This window comes from Epinephelus fuscoguttatus, linkage group LG1 (assembly GCF_011397635.1).
Source record: "Epinephelus fuscoguttatus linkage group LG1, E.fuscoguttatus.final_Chr_v1".
Taxonomy (NCBI): Eukaryota; Metazoa; Chordata; class Actinopteri; order Perciformes; family Serranidae; genus Epinephelus; species Epinephelus fuscoguttatus.
Window position 1 is genome coordinate 24,495,376 of NC_064752.1, and position 21,787 is coordinate 24,517,162.

The 21,787-nt window shown below is 40.1% G+C and overlaps 1 protein-coding gene across 2 annotated transcripts in view; it reads left to right on the plus strand.

Annotated features, from left to right (window-relative positions):
* Positions 1-21,787, plus strand: part of ca16b (carbonic anhydrase XVI b) — a 138,979-nt gene that overhangs the window by 14,349 nt on the left and 102,843 nt on the right. For both annotated transcript variants that reach the window (XM_049589307.1, XM_049589296.1), the window contains exon 2: positions 16,535-16,639. In XM_049589307.1, coding sequence (XP_049445264.1) covers positions 16,535-16,639 — 105 coding nt within the window. The remainder of the gene's footprint in view (positions 1-16,534; positions 16,640-21,787) is intronic.

The window sequence follows — 21,787 nt, forward strand, 5'->3', positions numbered from 1 at the left end:
ATCTTAGCACTACCACATGTCGAAAGGTAGCATTAGATATCACTAGGGTTGGGCGATTAATTTTTCAATCAATATTTTGGTTTCCAATGATTATAAAAACAAGATCATTGAAGTAAAATGTTTATTGCGTCGCATTACATTTCACAGTGATGCTCTCATGTTGTCTTGTGTTCTAAATCCAGCACTCCCCTTTTGTTTACAGTGGTGAACTTAGTGTTGACAACATACTAATTCTTGTCGGATTTCACGACTTTTCAGACCCTCTCTTTGAGGGAGGCTGTGGCTGACAGGTAGAGCGGGTCGTCTACCAATTGGAAGATCAGCGGTGCGATCCCCTCCCCTTCTGGTCCACATGTCACAGTATCCTTTAGCAAGATACTGAACCCCAAATTGCTCCCAATGGCTGTTCCATTGGTGTGTGAGTGTGTTAAAAACTAAGTAGCGGGTGGCACCTTGTATGGTAGCCTCGGCCACCAGTGTGTCACCAGTGGGTGAGTGTGACTCGTAGTGTAAAAAGCGCTTTGAGTGGTTGAATGACTAGAAAGGCACCATGTAATTGCAGGTCCATTTCCCATTACCATTACTCTTAGTGACTTTTCTAAAAAAGCAACTAGTGACAAATTAAGCATCTTAGTCCACAGCTTTTCTGCCAATAGCGCGGGGTCTCTCTTATTCTCTTGCGCTGTGTTTATTCATTCATTCATTCATCTTCTAACCGCTTCATCCTCTTGAGGGTCGCGGGGGGGCTGGAGCCTATCCCAGCTGACATCGGGTGAGAGGCAGGGTACACCCTGGACAGGTTGCCAGACTATCGCAGGGCTGACACATAGAGACAAACAACCATTCACGCTCACATTCACACCTACGGACAATTTAGAGTTACCAATTAACCTAGTCCCCAATCTGCATGTCTTTGGACTGTGGGAGGAAGCCGGAGTGCCCGGAGAGAACCCACGCTGACACAGGGAGAACATGCAAACTCCGCACAGAGGGGCTCCCACGCCCGGGATCGAACCGGCAACCCTCTTGCTGTGAGGCGAGAGTGCTAACCACCACACCACCGTGCCGCCCGCGCTGTCTTTTTTAGTTGAATTATATTTAAAGTTCAAGAAAATCCACTATTAAAAGGACATTTTTCCTTTATTCAGTCAAGTCCAACATCATTGAAAAATCATGTTTAATAGTCGTGATCTCAATTTTAACCAAAATAATCTTGATTCTGATTTGTCATAATCAAGCAGCCCTAGATATAACTGATATGTGTAGAGTAGCAACAAGCAGATTGACAGAATATTATTATTAATCTGCAACTATTTTGATCATCAAATAATCCCTTTAGTCCCTTTTTTTCCCAACAAAAATGGCAAAATTCCCTGGCTCCAGGCTCCTCAAACGTCAGGATTTGATGGTTGCTCTCATAATAAACTGAGCATCTTTGAGTTTTAGACAGTTGGTTGAAATGAATAAGACATTTGAAGACATCTCCTTGAACTGTGGATAATTGTAACAGGCGTTTTCCAGCATTTTCCGATATTTTATAGGCAAAGCGAGGAAACTAATTAGCAGATTAATTGATAGTTGCAGCCCTAGATTTGTGATCAAAGGAATCTCAGAAATATAGAGTAAATGTCCCATTTTAAAGGTCGGGATTCATAGACTTATTCCAGTGTGTCTGTCATTTGGAGAGTGCCATAATAGGCTCATCATTCTGTGTTACGATCAATTAGCCTGTCGTCAGGTCGGGCAGACCCACATGAACTACACTGTAAAAAGATAAGAAGGCATTTGCTCATGACCGGTGCACGGGATAATAGTGTTTCCATAACAGTGCCGATGCATGATCTGTGGTAGATAGCCGTGCTTGTTTTCATAGCCCAGAGTAAAACTAATAGATGAGCAGATTAACACAAATGGCAGTAAATTACTTTCTGTTGCTGCTAATGATAAATCATATCTGTGTTTTCTAGGGAATTAAAGAATGTTCTTTCAATTAAAATCAATAAACGTAGAAAGTAGCAAGGTATCGACTGAATATCAGGGACTCATATTTGAGGGGGCAGTGTGAATATCTCTGTGATCTTTTAATACCTGATAAAACAACTTCTATTGCTAATCTTTTTTTCATACCCGAGATAAAAAAGTGGTGCTTTTCCAAGATCATGAAGACAGCTCTGGCATCTTAAAGGCAATTGAATATGACTTGAATTTAATTAATGTTAAAAAGAAAAAATACCTTGCATTAGAATCACAGACTGGAGAAAAACACGGTTAGGAAAGGTTTTAAAACCTGGATTTGGGAGTCTATAAGCTGTCAAAAAATAGTGAGATGTGTCAGGATTTCCCAGAGCCCAAGGTGACATCCTCATATTGCTTGTTTTGTAACAGTCTAACTTGCAAAGATATTCAGATTTATTAAATAAAAAAAACATGTTGGAAGCTGGACACAAAGACAGTCCAGCATTTTGATGGATGTTGGATGATGGATTCTCAAAATAGTTGCAGATTAATATTCTGTTAATTGACTAATTGCTTAATCAACTGATTGTTCCAACTCTGGTGCAGTGTAAACATAACTGTCTCTGGTTCCCTACAGGGTTGGACATTAGCGCCAGCCAAGTAGTAGAATTTGCAAGTGGTTGCTAGAATGGTTTCACTCACCAGACATTAAAAAAACAACGAAAAACAATGGTTGTCTGTTGATTAGCCGATAAATTTTGGAATCCAGCAGCCACAGTAGCAGGTAGACTATAAAGTTCATTTCCAACCCTAGTTCCCAAATTTGCCCAAAGGAGAGCCTTGGTAGAGCTGAGAGAGGGACAAACCAGTAGCAACCACCATGTTTGACTGTGATGATAATCAAGCTCAACACACTTCACGATGTCTCCTAATGCCACAAATATTTTCAAAATCACCACAGACTTTTCCCTATTGGATTTTATTCGTATTTAGTCCTGTATTTTAAGGCCTAATGCACTCGCACACTGGCATCACCACTCAGCTGTCGTGTTGCTGCTTGATTAGAATCATCACCAGAAGTCTCAACCAAGTAGCCTGCTTCAGCATTTGTTTACTCTCTGATCAAACCAGCGCAGTGCCCCTCTCAAAATGTGGCTGTTACGGGCCAACTGCATGGCCTATCACTGTTGGCAGCTTTCTTGAGAATCGCTCATCCAAACAACTTCACACTTGACACCACACTTCCTTGGGTCCTGACCAATGCACCTGCCATGACAAAGTTGCGTCCCCTGGCCGAGTATACACGCAGTTTACTAGCAATTTGGGACCAGGCTATTTTCGGCAAAAGTAACGGATGTTCCATAAGTTCAATCGCTGATGCTTGAAATGTTTGAGTTTGTACAGTGGAACATTTCCGGTCTCTCAGTTTCTCTTTCTTCATTTGTTCTTGGATGTACTGTAGTGAGTGACGGAGAACAAGCTGCACCCAGCATGCTGTTCGGCGTTGTAACAGTTATAAGGTATGCCTTCACAATACACTACACAGTGTGTATGTAAAGATAAATATGTCCCATTGATCTCAATAGCTCGCATTTGACACTGCGCTTCTTTGGGTCCTTAGCAATACACCTGCCAAGTGTGATCGGATGAGCAGTTGTCGAGAAAATCAAAGGACAGACTCCTTCTGTTCCACTTAGATGATGATTAACCTTGCATTTTTGTCTGTACGTAGGTGACGAAATTGAGGCCAAGGTGGCTACAATGCGTTTGATGTGAAATCCTATGGTTGTCTACTGATAGAGTCTACTGCTGATCGACCTGAATGGGACACACTTGCATATCTTAACAGACAACCAGCAGGCAGCCATGTATGAAAGCAAGGCCAAACAAGTGTGTGAATTTGGAGGAGCTGTGGTCTGAGCAGATGTCCTCATTTGTCATGAGTTATATGTTGGCATAGATGATGGGTACCATAATAGTCTTGTAATCCCTTTTGGCTAATTAGCGGCCATCTTATCGTGACATGCCAATAGATTTCTTCCTGCTCAGTACCTTTAAAGTAAATCAGCAGGAGCATGTTCTTATTGTTTGGACCACAGCTATGAAACTCTGTATTTAAAACTGTTGAATGAGAAAGAAATGTCACACCTACAATCACGTTAAGGCACAGAGAAACAGATTCTGAGACCCTCTAACTTGTCTAAATGCACTACCACTGGTGATTATAAGGGTGTGTGTTTTTAACACATCTTGATTCAGTTCAGAACCAAATTAATCAGTTTGAACAGTTGGAAACAAAGTGTAATTTTAGTCATCAAAAACAATGGGGATGAGGGTAGCTACAGGAGACTGACGATGTCTTAGTGTGAAAAAGAAATTATTAGATTTTCTCAAACTCACAATTACACTTTAGCATGCTATTTTTGGGCAGTGATATGATATTAAAACATGACAGTCAGTAAGGAATACATCATGAAACCTAGGAATATTCACAACTCCGTGTGCATGAGCTATGAAGGAAGAATTCCAACTTAGTGTGCTACAGACATTTACATTTAATTTGAATTTAATTAAAAGTATAGCAGTCATATGTAACATTTTTATTATTCATTGTATAACAAGAAGCTCAGATGATGTTTTTTTTTTTTTTTTTAACCTCTGCTCAAAGCAGGTCCATGTGTATGTGTTTTTTTTCTACAATGTTTGCATCTCTCATTTCTCAAGCATAATTGCATGTACATCCTGGGCCTTGTGGAGTTCTTTAGAAGGAAATAATGAACCGCGTACAGTAAGCATTACATACTAGTGAGGCTGCTAAAGAGGTATTGAGTGCATTCCTCTTCGTGGTTTTATTTATCGTTTCTAAATCCAGCCTTCAAGTATTGATTAGAATCCAACATCAAAAAGCATTTAAAGAGGAAGGGAGGAGGTCTGACTGCTTGTATGGCCCCAGGCTGGTATGAAGAGCCTGTTTGGAAGTGATGCATGCAAAGTCCTAGTGCAGTGGTATTATTTATGGCTAACATTGAGTCATTTGGTCAGTGAGCTTTTTCATCAGTACCGGGCAGATGTTTTTCTGTTTTCCTCTGATGTTTTCACATTTCCACAGGTATTTGAGTCCACATTTTCTTGAATTTGCAGCCCTGTTATAGCAGTAGTTTACAACTGAAATCACTTAACTGTAGCTACAACAGCATACATTTTCAGCCTGGGTGTCCAGAGATCAAATCACAGGCCCGGCAGTATCGGTGTCACGCTCTACCTGTTGAGTCAGATGGACCCATTTACATTGCCAGTAATCAACCGTCGCCATTCATGAACACCAGTAATGCGTGAGGAGTGTAATGTATCCACTGGAGGCAGCTGAGTTTATTTCAGAATCAATAACTAGACAATTCATGCAGGGCTGCACACCGTGTCCTCAGGAATGACCTCATAAGCTCTTGGCACTTAAGCGATCCAATTGCCACATATTGAAAATTGAAAACCTCACTTTACACAGTAAATTTTCTTGACATTGTCAGCGGCGTTATGTACGGTCCTGCCACTGTGTGGGGAGACACGTTTGAGGATTGTTTATTGTAGTCCGGGAAGGGAACAAGCTTTAGCTGGTCTAGTAAAGAGGTCACTAGCCCTGAATTTGTTTAATCTTGTTAATGGTTTTCATCAGAGGCCCCTGATGCACTCAATCAGCGAGCGCGGCAGCTATTTAATGCACTTACTTTACTGTACCAGCGTTTGCCCGAGAAGCACACTCAACAGCACATCCACGCAATTCAGATTTACTTTATAATTTTGCCATATCTGGGGTGTAGCCATCTATTGTGTTCAGCCTGTATATGAGTGGCTTTGTTAAACATTGACTCCTCCACAGGAAGCCATGCAGTTTTAATTCAAGAGTCAGTTTTGGTCAGACAATAGAACAATAGTTCTTTACCAGCTCCTTGTGAATAGAGAATAAATGCCAGGATGTTTTATAGTTTTTGCTTTCCTTTTTTTAAGGAAGGCTGAATACACTGTAGACTTTTATCTAGACCTTTTCACCCACATGCTCTGTGAAAGTGTGACGCTTGCTGGTCTGTGGTTCTTCCTTATGCCTGTAATAGGACAAGGTTGGAGAACAGTGCAGCACCTGACACATGGCACCGCTCAAGCCACATCACCTCTGATATTTGTAGTATTATAGCACAGGCAATATTAATCCTCATATAATACATTTTTTAAACTGCAGGAAATGTGTGTGACCTAACAGTGGGTTGAGAGTTGTGTAACACATTAGGATTTGCTTATGCTTACTACGATTACATGCATAAAATAAAGGTTTTTGCCTTTATTCCAAAAAGGATAATATTCTACACTTTTCTATAGGTTGCAAATAAAAATGAAGATTCCAACATGTCATGTATCTCAGTGGTTCCCAACTGGTCCAGCTTCGGGTTCCAGATTTCTCCTTAGTCATTAGTTCGAGGTCCTACAGTTAAATACATTCAGCATCATACTTGTGTTTGGTCATGTCGTTGAGCTAGTTTACTGTCTCTGTCAAGTAGCTGTCCGATTGTCACCTACTCTACAGCAGGAACCGGCACTTCAAAATAAAAGCACTGTGCTGGAAATTCAATGTACTTAAAAATAAAGTGTGGTTTGTTTGTTTTTGTTACAAATTTGACATGCTTGTGAGTCACTTGCGGTCCATTGAGAATGGTCCCGCATTCCACTTTTGGACCCTGACTCACTAGTTGGGAACTACCAGTTTATTCCATTAAAATACAGAAAGGTAGAACATCTGGAGCCGCTCATGCCGTTTAACTTCTTGCGTCAAAACATGACTTACTCAAAGATGTTCACCCGTCCAAGCACAGCCTTTCTTTTTCATTCCCTCAGCCACCTTTTTGAAAAGGTCAGCGTTGGGATATTTGTGCATAGTTGTCTCGCATTTTGTAAGTGTGTTTCTCCCTCCGACCAGAAATGTGAGCTTTTTTCTTTTGGGCGTTCATCTCTACACCAGCCTTGCAGACCATTGGCTACTTGGTTTGTGTACAACACATCCATGACAACACACAGAGCTGACTGTAAACAGGAAGGAGACCATGTGTCATAAACTGCAGGAAAACCCCGGATTTAGACACATATTATGAATGTGTTATATACATGTTGAAAGATTGCTACTAATACCTGAATAATATCAGCTTGTTTTAATCAGAAAATACTTAACTGAGAATAAGGCCACTTCAGAATATCCAAAAGGAATATGCTGTTTACTTGACCCATAACAAATTCAGGTTATTGTCATATTTGGAATAGAAGGGTAAGCTTAGGGTGCATGTTAACGTTCTTTTCGGAAATGTTTAGAGAAAAGACTGCAGAGCAATAATGAGAAAGTTGAATATGCCTCCTTTGACCTTCCTGCTATTCTGCTTGCTTTGTTGTTTGAGTTCCCCACTAAAACACAAACAAAAAATGTTTTCTGTTTGGGAGGAGGTCCAAGGCTGTAATGCACACAATGCCTTCAAGAGTGTGTGTGTGTGTGTGTGTGTGTGTGTGTGTGTGTGTCTGTCTGTGAGAGAGAGAGAGAGAGAGAGAGAGAGAGAGTGAGAGTGAGAGTGAGCGAGTGTGTGTGTGTGTGTGTTTGACAGTATTTTGGACTTGTTTAAAAGTTGGTTTTGAGTTTCTGTCACTTCACTATTTCTACTTGTCTCTATATCTCACTTTGTATTTTTGGGTTTTCAGCACCCTGCATGACATTGGAGGGGGGAAAAAAAGGCTCAGCTCAGTTGAATGTGCAGTAGCACTTTCTGTCAATTATCATGATGACCAAAGAAGCCAGACAGGCCTTGACATACACACAGACATGCTCATACACGCAAATAAGAAAAAAAAAATTAAGGCAAGGCGCCGAGGGAAATCTTGAAATTAGTTTTGGGAATTTTTCATTTTAGTGTTATTTTTTTTTAGTGAGTTACTCAAGGAACAATTTTAACTCGACTAATGGGCTTAACTTCACTTAATATGGCTGCATTTCTTTGGCCCAAGGGTGCTGATGTCCTCTTTGCTGAAACTGCTTGTTTGCTTTTAGCTGTGTAGGCCTAAATATCTGCATTGGGATTTGACTTGTTGTTTTATTATTTTTGAGCTTGATGTTTTAGCCCTAAGGCTTGGCTCCCTCTGTTCCATATCTTTGGCTGATCTTGGCAGTTCTCATGTTCCCGAGGTCCTTGGTGTGACTCAAACACTTCCGGGGATATCTAGCCACATCGCCCACTTCCCGAGGAATGAGAAACACATGCACTCTCGAGATCAAGCTCCACTTACCCCATTTCTACACTCCATCCCCAGCCTAGTTTCACCAGTGTGACTCGTACTGGTAGCCATGTAAACCTCCGCGCTAGGAGGGGCTGAGTCAGGTGATTGGCATTTGAAATAAAATGAGCACATCTGAAATGTAGGTGTGTTTGTCATAAATACATGTTAGTAATTCACCAAAACAGAAAGCCAAGCAGATGTTCTCACATTTGACAGACACCATGCATTGCAGATGAGACCGTACAAACAGCAGCTGTCTCCCTCAGTATGCACATTTTGTTCCTGATACACATAGCAATTTTGCATCAAGAGCCTGCCCTTTACACACTCGTGATGCCTGCGAAAAACACAGCTCACTTCTGTTTAGTACAAATTCAGACAGAATAATGTAAAAGTTGTTAAGACTGTAGTTTGTCTAATTAGTAAATTTAATGATATGCCTTCTCTCTCCCTCTAATTAAAGGACGAGCTGAGAAAATGGGGATGGGTGACGTGAATGAGCTGTGCCTCCCTCTCCCTCAGTTACCACTGTCAAAGTGTCTCTATTATATGTAGCTGTGTGAATGTAAAGCAGGCCAACGCTGGGAGAGAGTGTGACAGATAACGCGCACTGATGTGTCGTGAAAGTATTGACGTTTTTCAAAGACACATTTTGGTGAAACATTTAATGCGCATTCTCTTTTGGGAAGTCAGTGTTGCCGAGTCTTTTTTTGAGCGCCTGGTTGACTAGTGAAGTAGTGTCAAGACACTTTATATATCACTGAAAGAGTGCAAGTGTGCTCAGTTGACTTTCCCCTGATTATCGAGCTTAAATAAACGGAGCTTTTCTTGGTGATAATGGCTTTTTACAACACAGAGTAACACCAGTGCTGCATGCCATGTGGTGTTCCAAGCATGAGGTTAAAGAGGTGTTAAAGATGTGTATGAAATACAGTGGAACACAACGGAGGAGTATGGTTACCTGGTTACCTGTTGCCTTTAAAGCATACGTCTGTTGCTTTTCTATTAATTTTCTTCAATGAATTGATCCTACAAGTATTGTCTGGAGTTGCCAAAGCCTGATATAGCCTATTCCTCTGTGCCATATCCAAAAACGCATAAAAAAAACATCAATGAGCCACACTATTGTTCCTCTGCGACATTTTCCTTCATTACCATTAACACGGGTGCTGTAGTTTATTTTGAGGCAATCCCACAAACACCATCCTGCTTCAGTAATTACTCACTCGCACACAAGCGGCTGAAAATACTCCAACAAATATACTGTTTACTCCTGTTGAGTAATGTTTTGCTACGAACTAAAGTGCTGTACAGTTATTTTTTTTAAATTAAAGTATATATTTGTGACCTGTTTTTTTAAAAAATTCTGTCTTCAGTAGGGAAAGGTTTAAAGTGTGAGAGACAGACTAATGAATTGTGGGTTTTCATGGGATTTGTTGGTAATAACAAAATACAGATTACGGATAGGGTCCTCCTTTAAACCCTGTCATTAAGGACGGGTAAAAATAATAGATTATTTGATGACTCCATGTGTATGAGCCTTAATATTCTTCATTTATTTGTGTATTATATGTAATGAATAAGCAACTGGCACCACACCATAGCCATCTCTGGTGGCAGCAGAAGAGCCTGAGATCTGCACATCTGACTGTCCCCAGAACATGTGGCTTTGCTATTCAAAATAAGAACGACTAGATATCATTAAAAAAAAACAGGCCTTGTGTTCTATTTTTGGACTGAGTGTTTTATTTCTAGTGTTCCATTTTCTATTTTCAGCTTATATAAGCCATCAGACAGCTGTTAACATATGATGCACTTTCACTGTGCTGTTCGAGGCATCTTTTCTTGACATGGAATCAAATGTTTATCTCATTCGACTCTGTTTCTGTGTATTAATAAGTGGCTCAGCACATACACTGTTTGGTTGGAAGGAATAAGGGATTTAATTTTGCGTTTTTGTGCATGCATGCATTTTCTTCAAAAGTGGTACCCACAATTAGGAGAGTAATGTGAATATATTTCTATTTATTAGTTGTATTTGGGTCCCATGGTTAATGAACCTAGTACTTTATTAAGTGGTTACACAGTCTGTAGCAAACAGAAAAATCTAGCATCCATTGTTATTGTGAGCTTTTAGCTGCATGAGACTTGGGAAGAATTGCTGCTTAAAACACCTTAACAACAACCTATGATGTGTAATGTAAATCACATGGACATTGTAATTTAGGATGCATTTGATAGCTTATCCCCAAATAATCCTCCTGCTGACACAGACGTGCCAGCCCCGACCGTCCTTACCATACCTGATGCTAACATCGGTGATAAGATTGATATTTTAACTCTGGCCCCCAATGACTAATGGAAGTTAAACGCTCCTGTGGTTGTTGTTAGGCTGCTGTTTTTCAAGGGCTCTCAGGGGTTCTTGGCTTGTTGTTGAGTGTGATATTATGGAACAAATAGCAGGGCTTAATGGTGGTGTAGATGATTTAACCGCCCTCAGGGCAATGAAAAAAGGAAAATGATTTTGTGTGCCTAGACATTGTACAAGGTGTTGTTCTGTAGGTGTTTGTGAAGCCTTTTTTATTTCCTCTGTGCTTCCTAAGAACACACTCGGATGTAAAAATCAGGTTTTCATGACGTCTAAATGCAAAAATACCTTTTTAGGCCAAACTCTGTGTAGAGCATCTCATTTAAACTACCGGTTAACCTACATAATTGCCATTCACTTGTGTTTTCTGGATTTAAGATTTATGAATGTTGTGCGAGCACTGTGCAGCTCTCCTCAGTCTCCTTCAGGCCCAGCTCCGACTGTGTTGTCTGCTCTGCTCTATCAGAGATGCTGTGGCTTTAATCCTTTGCCCACAGGGGACGGCTGACATGGATGAGAGTAAACTGTTGACATGGTGCTGTCTCCTATGCTCTCTGATCAAAGACGGTGCAGCCCTCCTGTTTCACAACCTGCCTTCAAATATGCTCCAAGTCTCTGCCACAGAGACGCCCTCCATCTCTGTTTCACACTTTATGTTAACCCCTGTTTTCCCCTTAGTGAATTGATACGTTTAATGATAACAAAGCAGCCATTTATGACTTCACCCATTTAGCCTGCGTGACCTCCCTCCAAGCAGTGAATTTGATTTGGAAAACACTGTGTGAGTGGCTCACACCATAGTGGAGACCATTTTTGGAGACAGTAATGCGCCGACTTTAAGTGCTGGGAAAGACTTGGCTTGATGTAGTGCTTAGTTTAATTAATCCTCAGTAATGATGCAACTATTAGTAAGAGCTGAGCTTGTCTTAAGTGGCTGGAGATGTGTGTGTGAGTGTGTGTTTGTATTTGATGTGTGCAGATGCTGATGAAGCCAACTACAATCCACTATCTTAAGGTGGTTTAGCTTCAGGAGTCCAGGGAGTTCTGCTGTTGTTCCTCCGAAGTTACATTTAACCTCGTGAGACTGCTAACAAGTGTGCTATACTGTACACTAGTTGTCATGGTTACATCGTCATGCAATGTCACATCGCATGTGCTCATACAATAAGAGAAGGGAACTCTCCTGTCAAATGTGTAATGTAAACGGAGACTTCAAAATGATAATCCTGTGGGAAATCCTTAAAATAAGCATAATCTGTTTCTGTCTTGGTAGATAAATTTATGTCATGTATGGGGATGCACTGATTGTGAAATTCTGCACCAGTACCAATATTTAAAATAACAATTTGGATGAGAGCAGATACAGATTTTGTTTTGTGCCAGGGAGACAAAGAAGTCTTCATTATAAAAACAAACTGATCTGTTTTGAAGTAATTCAGTCCCTCATTACACTATCTTAACATGAGCACGAATTCAATTATACATATTTATAGTGACCTTTAACATTGCCTTCTTTCACATGAAAAACATTTTAAAAAACAGCTGCTTCAAAAGCCTTTTTTACTGTATGTAATATAAATAACTCCCTCTCTAGTATGTATTCTATAATGCTGTCAAAGCATCAACAAATTTCTCCTTCTAACAACTCTATTTATTCAAGTTTCTTGCCAGAAACTACATTTTACAAGATTACATTTGAACACATCATTAGAATGTTATAAGTAACCTTCACCTAACATTCATTTTTACTGAAAAGAGCTTGAACACATTATAATGTAACTTAAGGCAACCTCTGTTAGCAGTTAGTTCTTGCCACCAGCTGCTAACATCTAACATTAACTAGCTCTCCTCCAGATATGTTGTTCACAATGTAACATTATCAATTATCGTCGATAGTGAGTTTACTGCGTCCTTTCCTCCTGACGCGTCCAGGGAAAGATGTCTGTTTGTCCTAAACACGTTTTCTGTTGTCCCCTGGATGACGGGAAGCCATTAATCTCGAGTCCTGCTTTTTAGCATTTAGCAAAATTGACGTGAAACAATAGAAGACTGGCGGTGAATGGCATCATCTTTGCTGATAGCTGACGGCAGTCAACAAGGTGAATATTGGCTGATACCAATGTGCGATGCATTCCTGGAATATATATATATATATATATATATATATATATATATATATACTACTAACTATTATTTGCTGAAATCACTGAGACAGGGCTTTAATTCCATTCACACAAAACTGTTGCTCAGCAACGACAGGAAATAGCCTACTATTAAATAGTCCTTTTAAACCAATATGAATATTACTTGTACAAAATGAGGCTTCGAATAACATATTTTCAAATCATCTGATTTAGCTCCAGTAGACGGTGCATCATACGGAGAGAGGTACGATACTTGTCATATGGCAGCCAAGGATTACAGCACCTACCGACACAACACTACTTTATCCTGTTAATATATATTGATATTTGCAACTTGTATTCATTTTTATGAAAACCCTTTTGATTCTTTTGATCAGTGGACCCTTACTGACTAAAGGAATATGAATAACTTACTGGGTTATCAAGGAACGGATACATATTCTAACTTGATGACCGCTTCAGTGGTAGTGAGTCACCACTTTTTTTTCCTCTCTTGTTTACTATGCCGGTAAATCTGAATGAATTAGTTTTTGGTGCTCATGGTTTCAGTAAAATCAAATTCAGTAAGCTCAAGTGGGTAGCCAACAACCTGGTTTTATACATCCAACTTCTATAACAAAACCAGACCAGGCTTGTAATTGAGACAGGCCTTTATTTGTCAAAATGTGTAGCCACATCGGGCTAGTAAAAGGAACCAGGCTTATAAATGGGACTAGACTTTTAATTGAGGTTTTACTGTGAATATTATTTGTACTATGGGGCTGAAATTGTGATTCTTGCTGGTATAGCTATTTTGCTAGTGTTGTCCAAGAATGAACAGATGCTGAGACTCACACAAAGAGACTGGTGCTGTGTTAGTTTTGGTCCATGTTCGATGTGAGATTAACTGTCATGCCAATCGACATATTTGTTAAGGCAGCCATTTTAAAATGGTGAACAGTACTGACTACAATTTGTAACCAGTTGTACAAAAACAAAATCAGAAAAACAACAGTGATACAAGATGGATTATCTAAATGGATTCAAAAAGTGTTTTGCAGCGAGCAGTGATTTCTGCTTCCATTTTGCATTTGGCAGATTGTCATCTCTGCTTTTGTTTTAGTTTTTCCTGCCATTCGCTTTTTACACAGAAACAATCTGCCCACCCAATTGTTTGCATCCTTCTAGCAACAGGCAACCAATATTAGCCAATACATCTCCGGGTTTTGAATGCCACAGTGGGTTTTGACTGCTCGAAGCAACACAAAACACTCTTGTTTTGCTCAAGCACCTGATTGACAATGGCTTCAGCTCGACATTTTCTTCTCCACTGGCACAGGCTGCATCCGTTGCGGAGCACATTTCCCCCAATGAGTTTGATTATTGCAAGGCTGGGACTAGGGAGTGTGTATGCTTAAGGACAATTTGTGCCTCTAGCATTCGCTGTAATTCTGTTGACAATGTTTGATGTCTTTCGGGCAATTTGCCGTAAGAAGCTCGAGAGACATTTGTGGCCAGAGGACATGCGACTGATTGTCTGCGCTCCTGGTAACATGGGCTGTCTGTATTTTACTGAGTGACGTCTCCACATAGGAGCTTGGCAGGGAAGCCTTTGTGGCATTATTATATCAATACATATAGGCTATAGCAAACATATTGACCTCCCAGTCTATTCTATTTTTTTTTCCTCTCCCGACTGGCTGCTGCTGTAAAAGAATTTGATTGATTGTAGCTGTAAGAGAGCAAGAAGCATCATACGGCCTGAAGGAGAAGCTCCTCTTGTTTTCTGCAGATCCCTGATGGTGATGATCATTACCACCCATTAAGGCATTGTGTCAAATGATGGCACCTGGGCTGAAAGCAAGGGACTTTTTCCTTTTTTGGGGGGCGGGGTGGGGGGGTGCACATTGTCACAGCTGCTGCTCCTTCACTGGTTCAGCTGGGGGACTAGGAAGTTCAGGGAAGCGAAATTTGTCATGATAGCCAGGCCAACATACCGGGTAAATGTTATCCTTGTTAAAGTATGTTTCAGTCGCTGTCAGCACTGGGGGTTACAGTCTGTCCTCAGAGTAGCTGCAACAGCTGCAATTTGGGAGGAGATTTGAGGCACTTTGACAGAATGTTTCTATTAAACTGAAGTATAGAGGCACTTAAGCTCTACAATTTTGAGCGTATTTGATTTTTGAAATTATTGTTGTATTTACAGCCTATTGATCTTGGATGAAAAATTTGATTTGATTTTTTTTCTGGAAAGATGTGTTTAAATTTTCAATGATGGTTTTCAATTCGGTGCCTTTTTTCTAAATTATTCCTTACATGACAACTACAGTATGGTTAAAGGTATACTATGCAGGAATTGTGGGTTGGTGTTTGTAAACCGTATCGCCAGTGAAAGTGAAAGCAAACCCTAGATTTTCTGTATCCTCCTAACCGTTGTCATTTGAGGACATCACATTTTGGATTTACTGGACCTTTTGGACCATTTCATTGCTATTCTGTTGCTAGGGCAACAACTTTGGTCCCTGTTTACTTCCTGTCAGCTTCTGCATTAACATACATTCAAACAGGAAATACAAAGGGACCCATTTAGAATGTTTATGTTGTCCAGTTTGAAACTGTCTATACTTCCTTCTGCTCAATTTAGACCTGCTGTCCTAATTTGTGGACACCATCTAGTGGTAATAAGATCACACTGCACTAATCCATGTAAAAACAAGATGGCCAATCAATCTGCCAAGTCAGTCTGCAGCCACAAAAGTGGACACGGTACAAAACCTGATTAAAGTTAATGGTCGGAACTTGTTTATTTATGATGAATAATGCTTGTAGATTGATATGCCGTACAAACTTAACCAATTTTAGCAATGGTAACAAGCTAAGACGCTGTTAATAAGAAATTACTAGTTTGAAGACCTTGAGACATTATTATCGTCTCGTTTGAGGACTTAATTATTGTTGACAATGTTTAGTTTTTTGCACCAATCAGGTCCTACTAATCCCAAATAGCTAGGAGAAAATCAAATGCATACCAAACAAAAGTGCAGGTCTCAGGAGGATATTCTGTGCTATGTCCGACATTTTCATAGCTTTCTCTTGAATGCATCTGCTTATGGTCTGGTACCTGGTCCCTGCCTTTTTATGAAGTCCTGACCTCATCTGAGCGCTGTGCCCTGGAACATCCCGAACGCAGCGAAATAAGAACATACAGACAGAGGGCAGAGTCTCTGCAGATAAATGCACCGCCACACACTTCTAGTGGGTCATACATGTAGAAGGCGAGAGGGATTACTGTGCATGATTCTGTATACTTTGTCTTTTTAGACAAATCCTGCATATTGTACTTTTTTAGTGCAGACTTTTGTAAACTGCAGTATTTTGACATCATCACAATCCTGCTGAAAGTTGACAAGAGATAATATTGAGTTATTGCTAAGCCCCAGGAGATGGGGGATGAACCCCAGTGTGTGGTGTCAAAGCTGGACACAGTACACGCCCATCCATCACCCCAACCCTCCCATTCTCACATTTTACAAAGCTGCATTGAGTGCACACGTCTCTCTGCATTTACATTAAATTGCAAATCTAACATATTGTGCAGAAATCAGAACAGAATTTCTAGGGAGACTGGATTTTGTGATCATTTTTTAGTATTTTCCGTCTAAATCTCCCACTGTGTTGCCAACTTTCAACATCAGCAGTGTACATTTTTTCTTTTAATAGATTGTCGAATAAGTATTTATTCAGGCTGTAAATGAAACTTTTCTTCCCCTGTGTCTGCCTCCCACAGTTGCACCGGGTGGCCAACCTCACCATGCTGGAGACGGGCACCAAGGGAGCACAGGCGTAATGAGGGAGAGGAGGGCAGCCGGTGACCCCTACTGGTCCTATTCAGGTGAGCTCTCATTTGTTCACTGACCAAAGCCTTCAGTAGGAGGGGAAATGCATTTCTTTGACTTGTTAACCTCGACTCTATCTTGCCCATCATTTTTCCTATTTTTCTCAACCATTTTGCCAGAAACCCCTATTTTGCACACACTGCTGTAGCCAGAAAGCTTTAATTAGTATTTATATAATAGTATACCTGTACTGTATGTTTTCATTGCTCCTAATAACTCTAATTAAACTAATGCACTGGGGAGAAGAAAACACTGACAAATGGCAAAGTGAGTTGATGTTCAGGCCATTGTAGCATACTGTAATTAACAGCAAATGATTAAAGGTGATTAAAATGTACTTATTTGTTATCAGGTCTGAATCAGACACACAATTTGTGTGGACTGAAATGCGTGACGATCAATTCATGCGCAAGTAATTTAATAAAAGCAATTAGTCGTGAACTAATATTCTTCAAGAAGTGATGGGTACAAATATGAAAGTCAGACACACAGCATAAAGGGTGACTTTGACCTCTAGCATGTCGCATTTAGTTGTGCACTTGGCAGCTGTCTTCAAGCCGACCTCCATTTGCAGTGATGTATATTGTATCAGAAATACATCAGGCCCGGCTGTGACAGTCGAGCTAGATTAGTTGTTTTAATTCCTGCCTCTGTTATTAATAATATGCGTGCTTTTAATGCAAGTGTGAATTTAGGCTCTCCTCCTCTAATCTCTCAGCCTTCTACCTTAACAAACTGGAAAGACAGACGAATGTGGCAGCCCAGAGTGAACAGTCAGATGTACGCTCTAATGGATGATTCATTATGTACCTTTTTTATGCCTGTAAATATTCTCAGAGTATGTGTTTGCCTATGTGTGTTTCTAAAGTTGAGGTGTGCTTTTCAAGTGAAAAATGGCAAATTGATGTGTAAACACTGAGGTCTTTAAGTGGCAGTGGCTGAGTTATAAGCTTTAGAATTTTTTTTTTTGATGTCTATGAAAAACATTTAGCAAATTAGCAAAAGAAATATGAAAATGTTTTTTGTTAATAGGTAACTGTGAGAGGCATTTTGTATACATAGTTTATACAGCAATTATTATTTTTATATCTTCAGTCTGACACTCTGAAGGCATCCAACATGCAAGTTTTGTATCCACCCACTTATGTATTGAATATTTAGATACCACGGAGGCTCTTCCTGCATTATAACTCGCTCTATGTTAAGTAGTATGATGCTGTCTTACAAGTTTATGCAGGCGTATGCAGACCACGATATGCGTTTTTTTTTGGGGGGGGTGGCACAGAACAGTTCCAATAAGCACACATCAATTTTCTTTAGGAGCGCTGCTTCACATTCAACTATACACATTCACACAGTGCAAACACAGCCCTCAGTCGGCCATAGAGCAGCTCTGGTGGGAAATAGGGGTTATGTGCTTTGATCGAGGGCACCTCACTAGAAGAGCTCAGGAAGGGAGGAGCAGTCAGTAAAATTATATTTACAGGTTCCAAGGTCCAAAAACACCCCCTAGCAAATAACTGACTCGGTCCCTCTGCTCTCAGAGTGAATCATAGCTCTGAAAATTATTATACTGATGGAATATTTTGTCTTTGGCACCACTGTTCCCATGGTATTAGGCGAGGAAATGCAAACAGGAGAAGAGTGCAAACAGCGAAAGGTTTATGTTAACATTTATTTATTTATTTTTTCGTAAAAGCATATGAATTTTTTTCATAATATTGGTGGTTGATGTCCCACCACTGCTATGAAACCCTGTGGGAAACCATAGGTGCATCATACTTCTATCCATCTTCGTTGCACTCCTTGCATCGTAGCTGCCCTTACGTGCAGATCTCTGATTTAGGTTAGGATAAAGCAAGTTCAACATTCCCAGGATATTTTTTAGTTTTCCTGTTTCACTAGCCCTAACATTGGCCTCCTGGATTACCAATAACACAGAGCTAGTTATCAAATAGCTCAGTCAACTGTTTTTCTATCATGAGAAAGAGGCAGGGTGGTTAATTACGAACAGCATAATCAGAACCATGAACGCAGCACTTCATGTGATATGAGATGAAACGGTGAGACTAATTACCTGTCGGTAATTCTGTTTTGGGGACAGCAAAAAGTCATGGCAGTGAAATGTAAATGATAGCCTATAATCTTACAACAGAGTAAGAAGAAACAAAAAATAAATAATTTCCAAATGTTAAAAGTAGGTATAGTTATTATATATATATGACTAAAGTATAGAGTGATGTGATGAAGAGAATGATAAAGAAACTACTCTGAATATGTCAAATAAAAACACTTATTCCCAGACTGTTTCTGCTACCAAAGTAAAGCACTTTTGCATTTATAATCACGGGAGACAATTAACAGCGTTTGGATTATTTTTCTAATAAAAGACAGTCTTGTGTTTTTGTTTCCAGTTCACCACACAGGTGTCACATGTTGCTCTGAGCTGTAGTGATGGAATCAAAGTGTGAAATCAGCCACACTGTCAGCTATCACTCCAGGGATAAAATAAACTTTGCATAATTAAAATGCAGCTAAAACCACCATTATGTGTTCAGTTTTGTAGACTGTGTTTTTGTTTGTGAGAAGCTCTGCTATAAAACTTGAGTAGAAAAAAGAAAGCCTGGAACATTAAATTGATTCTGCTGACCTATAAAAATATATATACTCCTTTTTTCCAGCGATCTGATTCGTCAGTGATTTGATCCTCTTAGTTTAGCTGTGCAGTGTGAGTTACTACAGTGATTTTTTTTCCCTGCGAAAAGTGAACCAGCCTCGTAGTACAGAAACCAGGGTTAACCCTGATGTTACCTCGCTAACCCCAAATCCTGCCTTGTAGCACAGGCCTCTGATCTTCTTCACGGCGGTGTGTGCTTTGTTTTCTAATCGAGACATCAGACTCGATTTAGACCTGGCACATTTCTTTGCTCAGTTAAATTCTAGCGCTGTGTGTCTTTTTATTTTTTGACAGATTGTTATGTATGTTTATGTAAACAGTCGGAGATGCAGGCTGTTTCAATACTTGCTAATATTCTGCAACTGTTGTGGGCAAACATTCAGCTTTGTGTTGGTGTGCTGGGTTGTCTGAATGCTGAGCGAGAGGCAGGCTCGTCCACACACTCTATGTGAAAAGCTCAAACATTAAGAGATCCTATCTCCTCCCAATTACCAAACATCGGGTTAGGGAACTGGCTGACATGGCTTGATTTTGGACATTTATTTCAGGCCCGTGCTGAGCACTAATTCCTACCAGTGAAGGCAGCTGGCTGGTTGTACTGAGAAAAAGGGAAGCATTGAGGGAACACAGAAATGTCCATTGCTTTGGAAAGGTAATTAGTGTCTAAGGCTGTGAATGGGGGACAGACAAGCGTGCCTTAGCAGCTAAATGGTTATTAAGGGCATTTGCTCTGTGCAAGTGAGTGTAAAAGAAATGCACACAGTAGAGTTAGCCTGAAGCTAGAAGGTACTAGTGCAAGACAGACCTTGGCTCTGTGGGCTATACACACACACAGTACATAACATATAGAGGAGTATAGCAGCCATTGTTTCACACCGACTCTCCACACCCTTCGCTGTGTATCCTCCAGTCTACAGACTTCTGCAGGAAGGAGCTGTTTGAAGAATGTGGAACAATATGAGTCTCTGAAACTGGAGCAGCAGCAAAAACAATTGAGTAACAATCTAGAGTGTTTCTTGAATCCTCAGCATTGTTCAGATCAGATTTATCAGCTGTAAGAATTTAAATGTGCCCTATATTTTTTAATAAAGATTGCTGACACTTTAAACATTTGGTGATATATGACATAATGATCTGAGTTTTTACATCATGTAATGATGTTAATGTCCTCAGTATGAATATATATTGCATGGTTTTCATGATGAGGAAGATTGGTATTGTATCTTACATGTTAGTCCAGTCTGCATTGAGACATGAGGCACACACAGTGCAATGAGAGCTCTTATCATTCCATGACATGTCACCTTCCTGTGTGCTTTGGTTATGAACCTCATTGTAAGTAGCCTCGAAACCTACACCCTGAAATTTGATTAAAAGTTATTTAAGGCGTGCTGTGTGCGTGTGTGCGTGTGTGCGCACAGAGGCATTTTTCATAAGAGGGATGATATCATACTCACCGTAAGACTCCCACAGGAACAGGGCAATGCATCATTTTCCCCCCTTTTTATATCTCTGCAGGTTTTCACATCTTCTCTGTTGGTTTCCTCCGGCTTCCTTTATCGGTCGTTTTATGTTTTGGGCCAATATAGGCAGTAGTTTGCTTTTGATTGCACTCTTGTTGATTTATTGTTCTAGTTTAATTACAGCACAACAGTTGGAGTACCTTAATGTGCATTTGCAGAGGCATTAGGCTTGATCCCCTCTAACAGTGTGTAGAATGAAAAACAAAAAATTGAGAAGGAAAAGCAAAGAAATAATGGCATTAGATGTAGAAAAATATAGATTACCACCCTGAATATAATCTACTCTACACTGGATTTTTTATTTTCCACTGCATCGGGAGATGTCCTTGATTTTCCTTGAATTAACTCGCATGTCATTCCAGACTGATATGAAGCAATTATAAAAGATTTATGTTCTTGGCAGTGCTCACTGTGAAATTTATGATTTTTGTTCGAAAACACACTAACTGTGCATAATTGGGGAAATTAAAAATGCAGTAAAGAGCACATGCTACTGTAGCCCAAATCCTTTAGATTATATGGTAGTCTTCCTCCATAAATGAATAATACTGCTGTTAAACCACGATACCTTCAGCGATTCTTCACATTTATAACTCCGTGTTTTGTAGCGCCGGGGCTCCTACTGCAGCAGTCATGGATGTTTGGATGGAAGCCATCCTGACAAGCTGTTGGAGCCACTGAAAGAGCCTGCGATTGTCTGATACATGTGGATTATATTTCCCCTCAGCCTGACTGTTTTTATTCCACTTCACTGAGGTTGCCCGTGATCATTAGCAATCTTTCCACTCATGTCTCACATAATGAAGTGAATGAAGTGTCATTTTCAATCAATTGCTGTGTTGATCCAACTTAATTAGTACTTTAGAGAATACAAAACAAGATTAGGTAACTCACTGTTCTTGATTGCCAGGGCTGTTTGTTTTGGCTTTGAATTAACCCCTCGA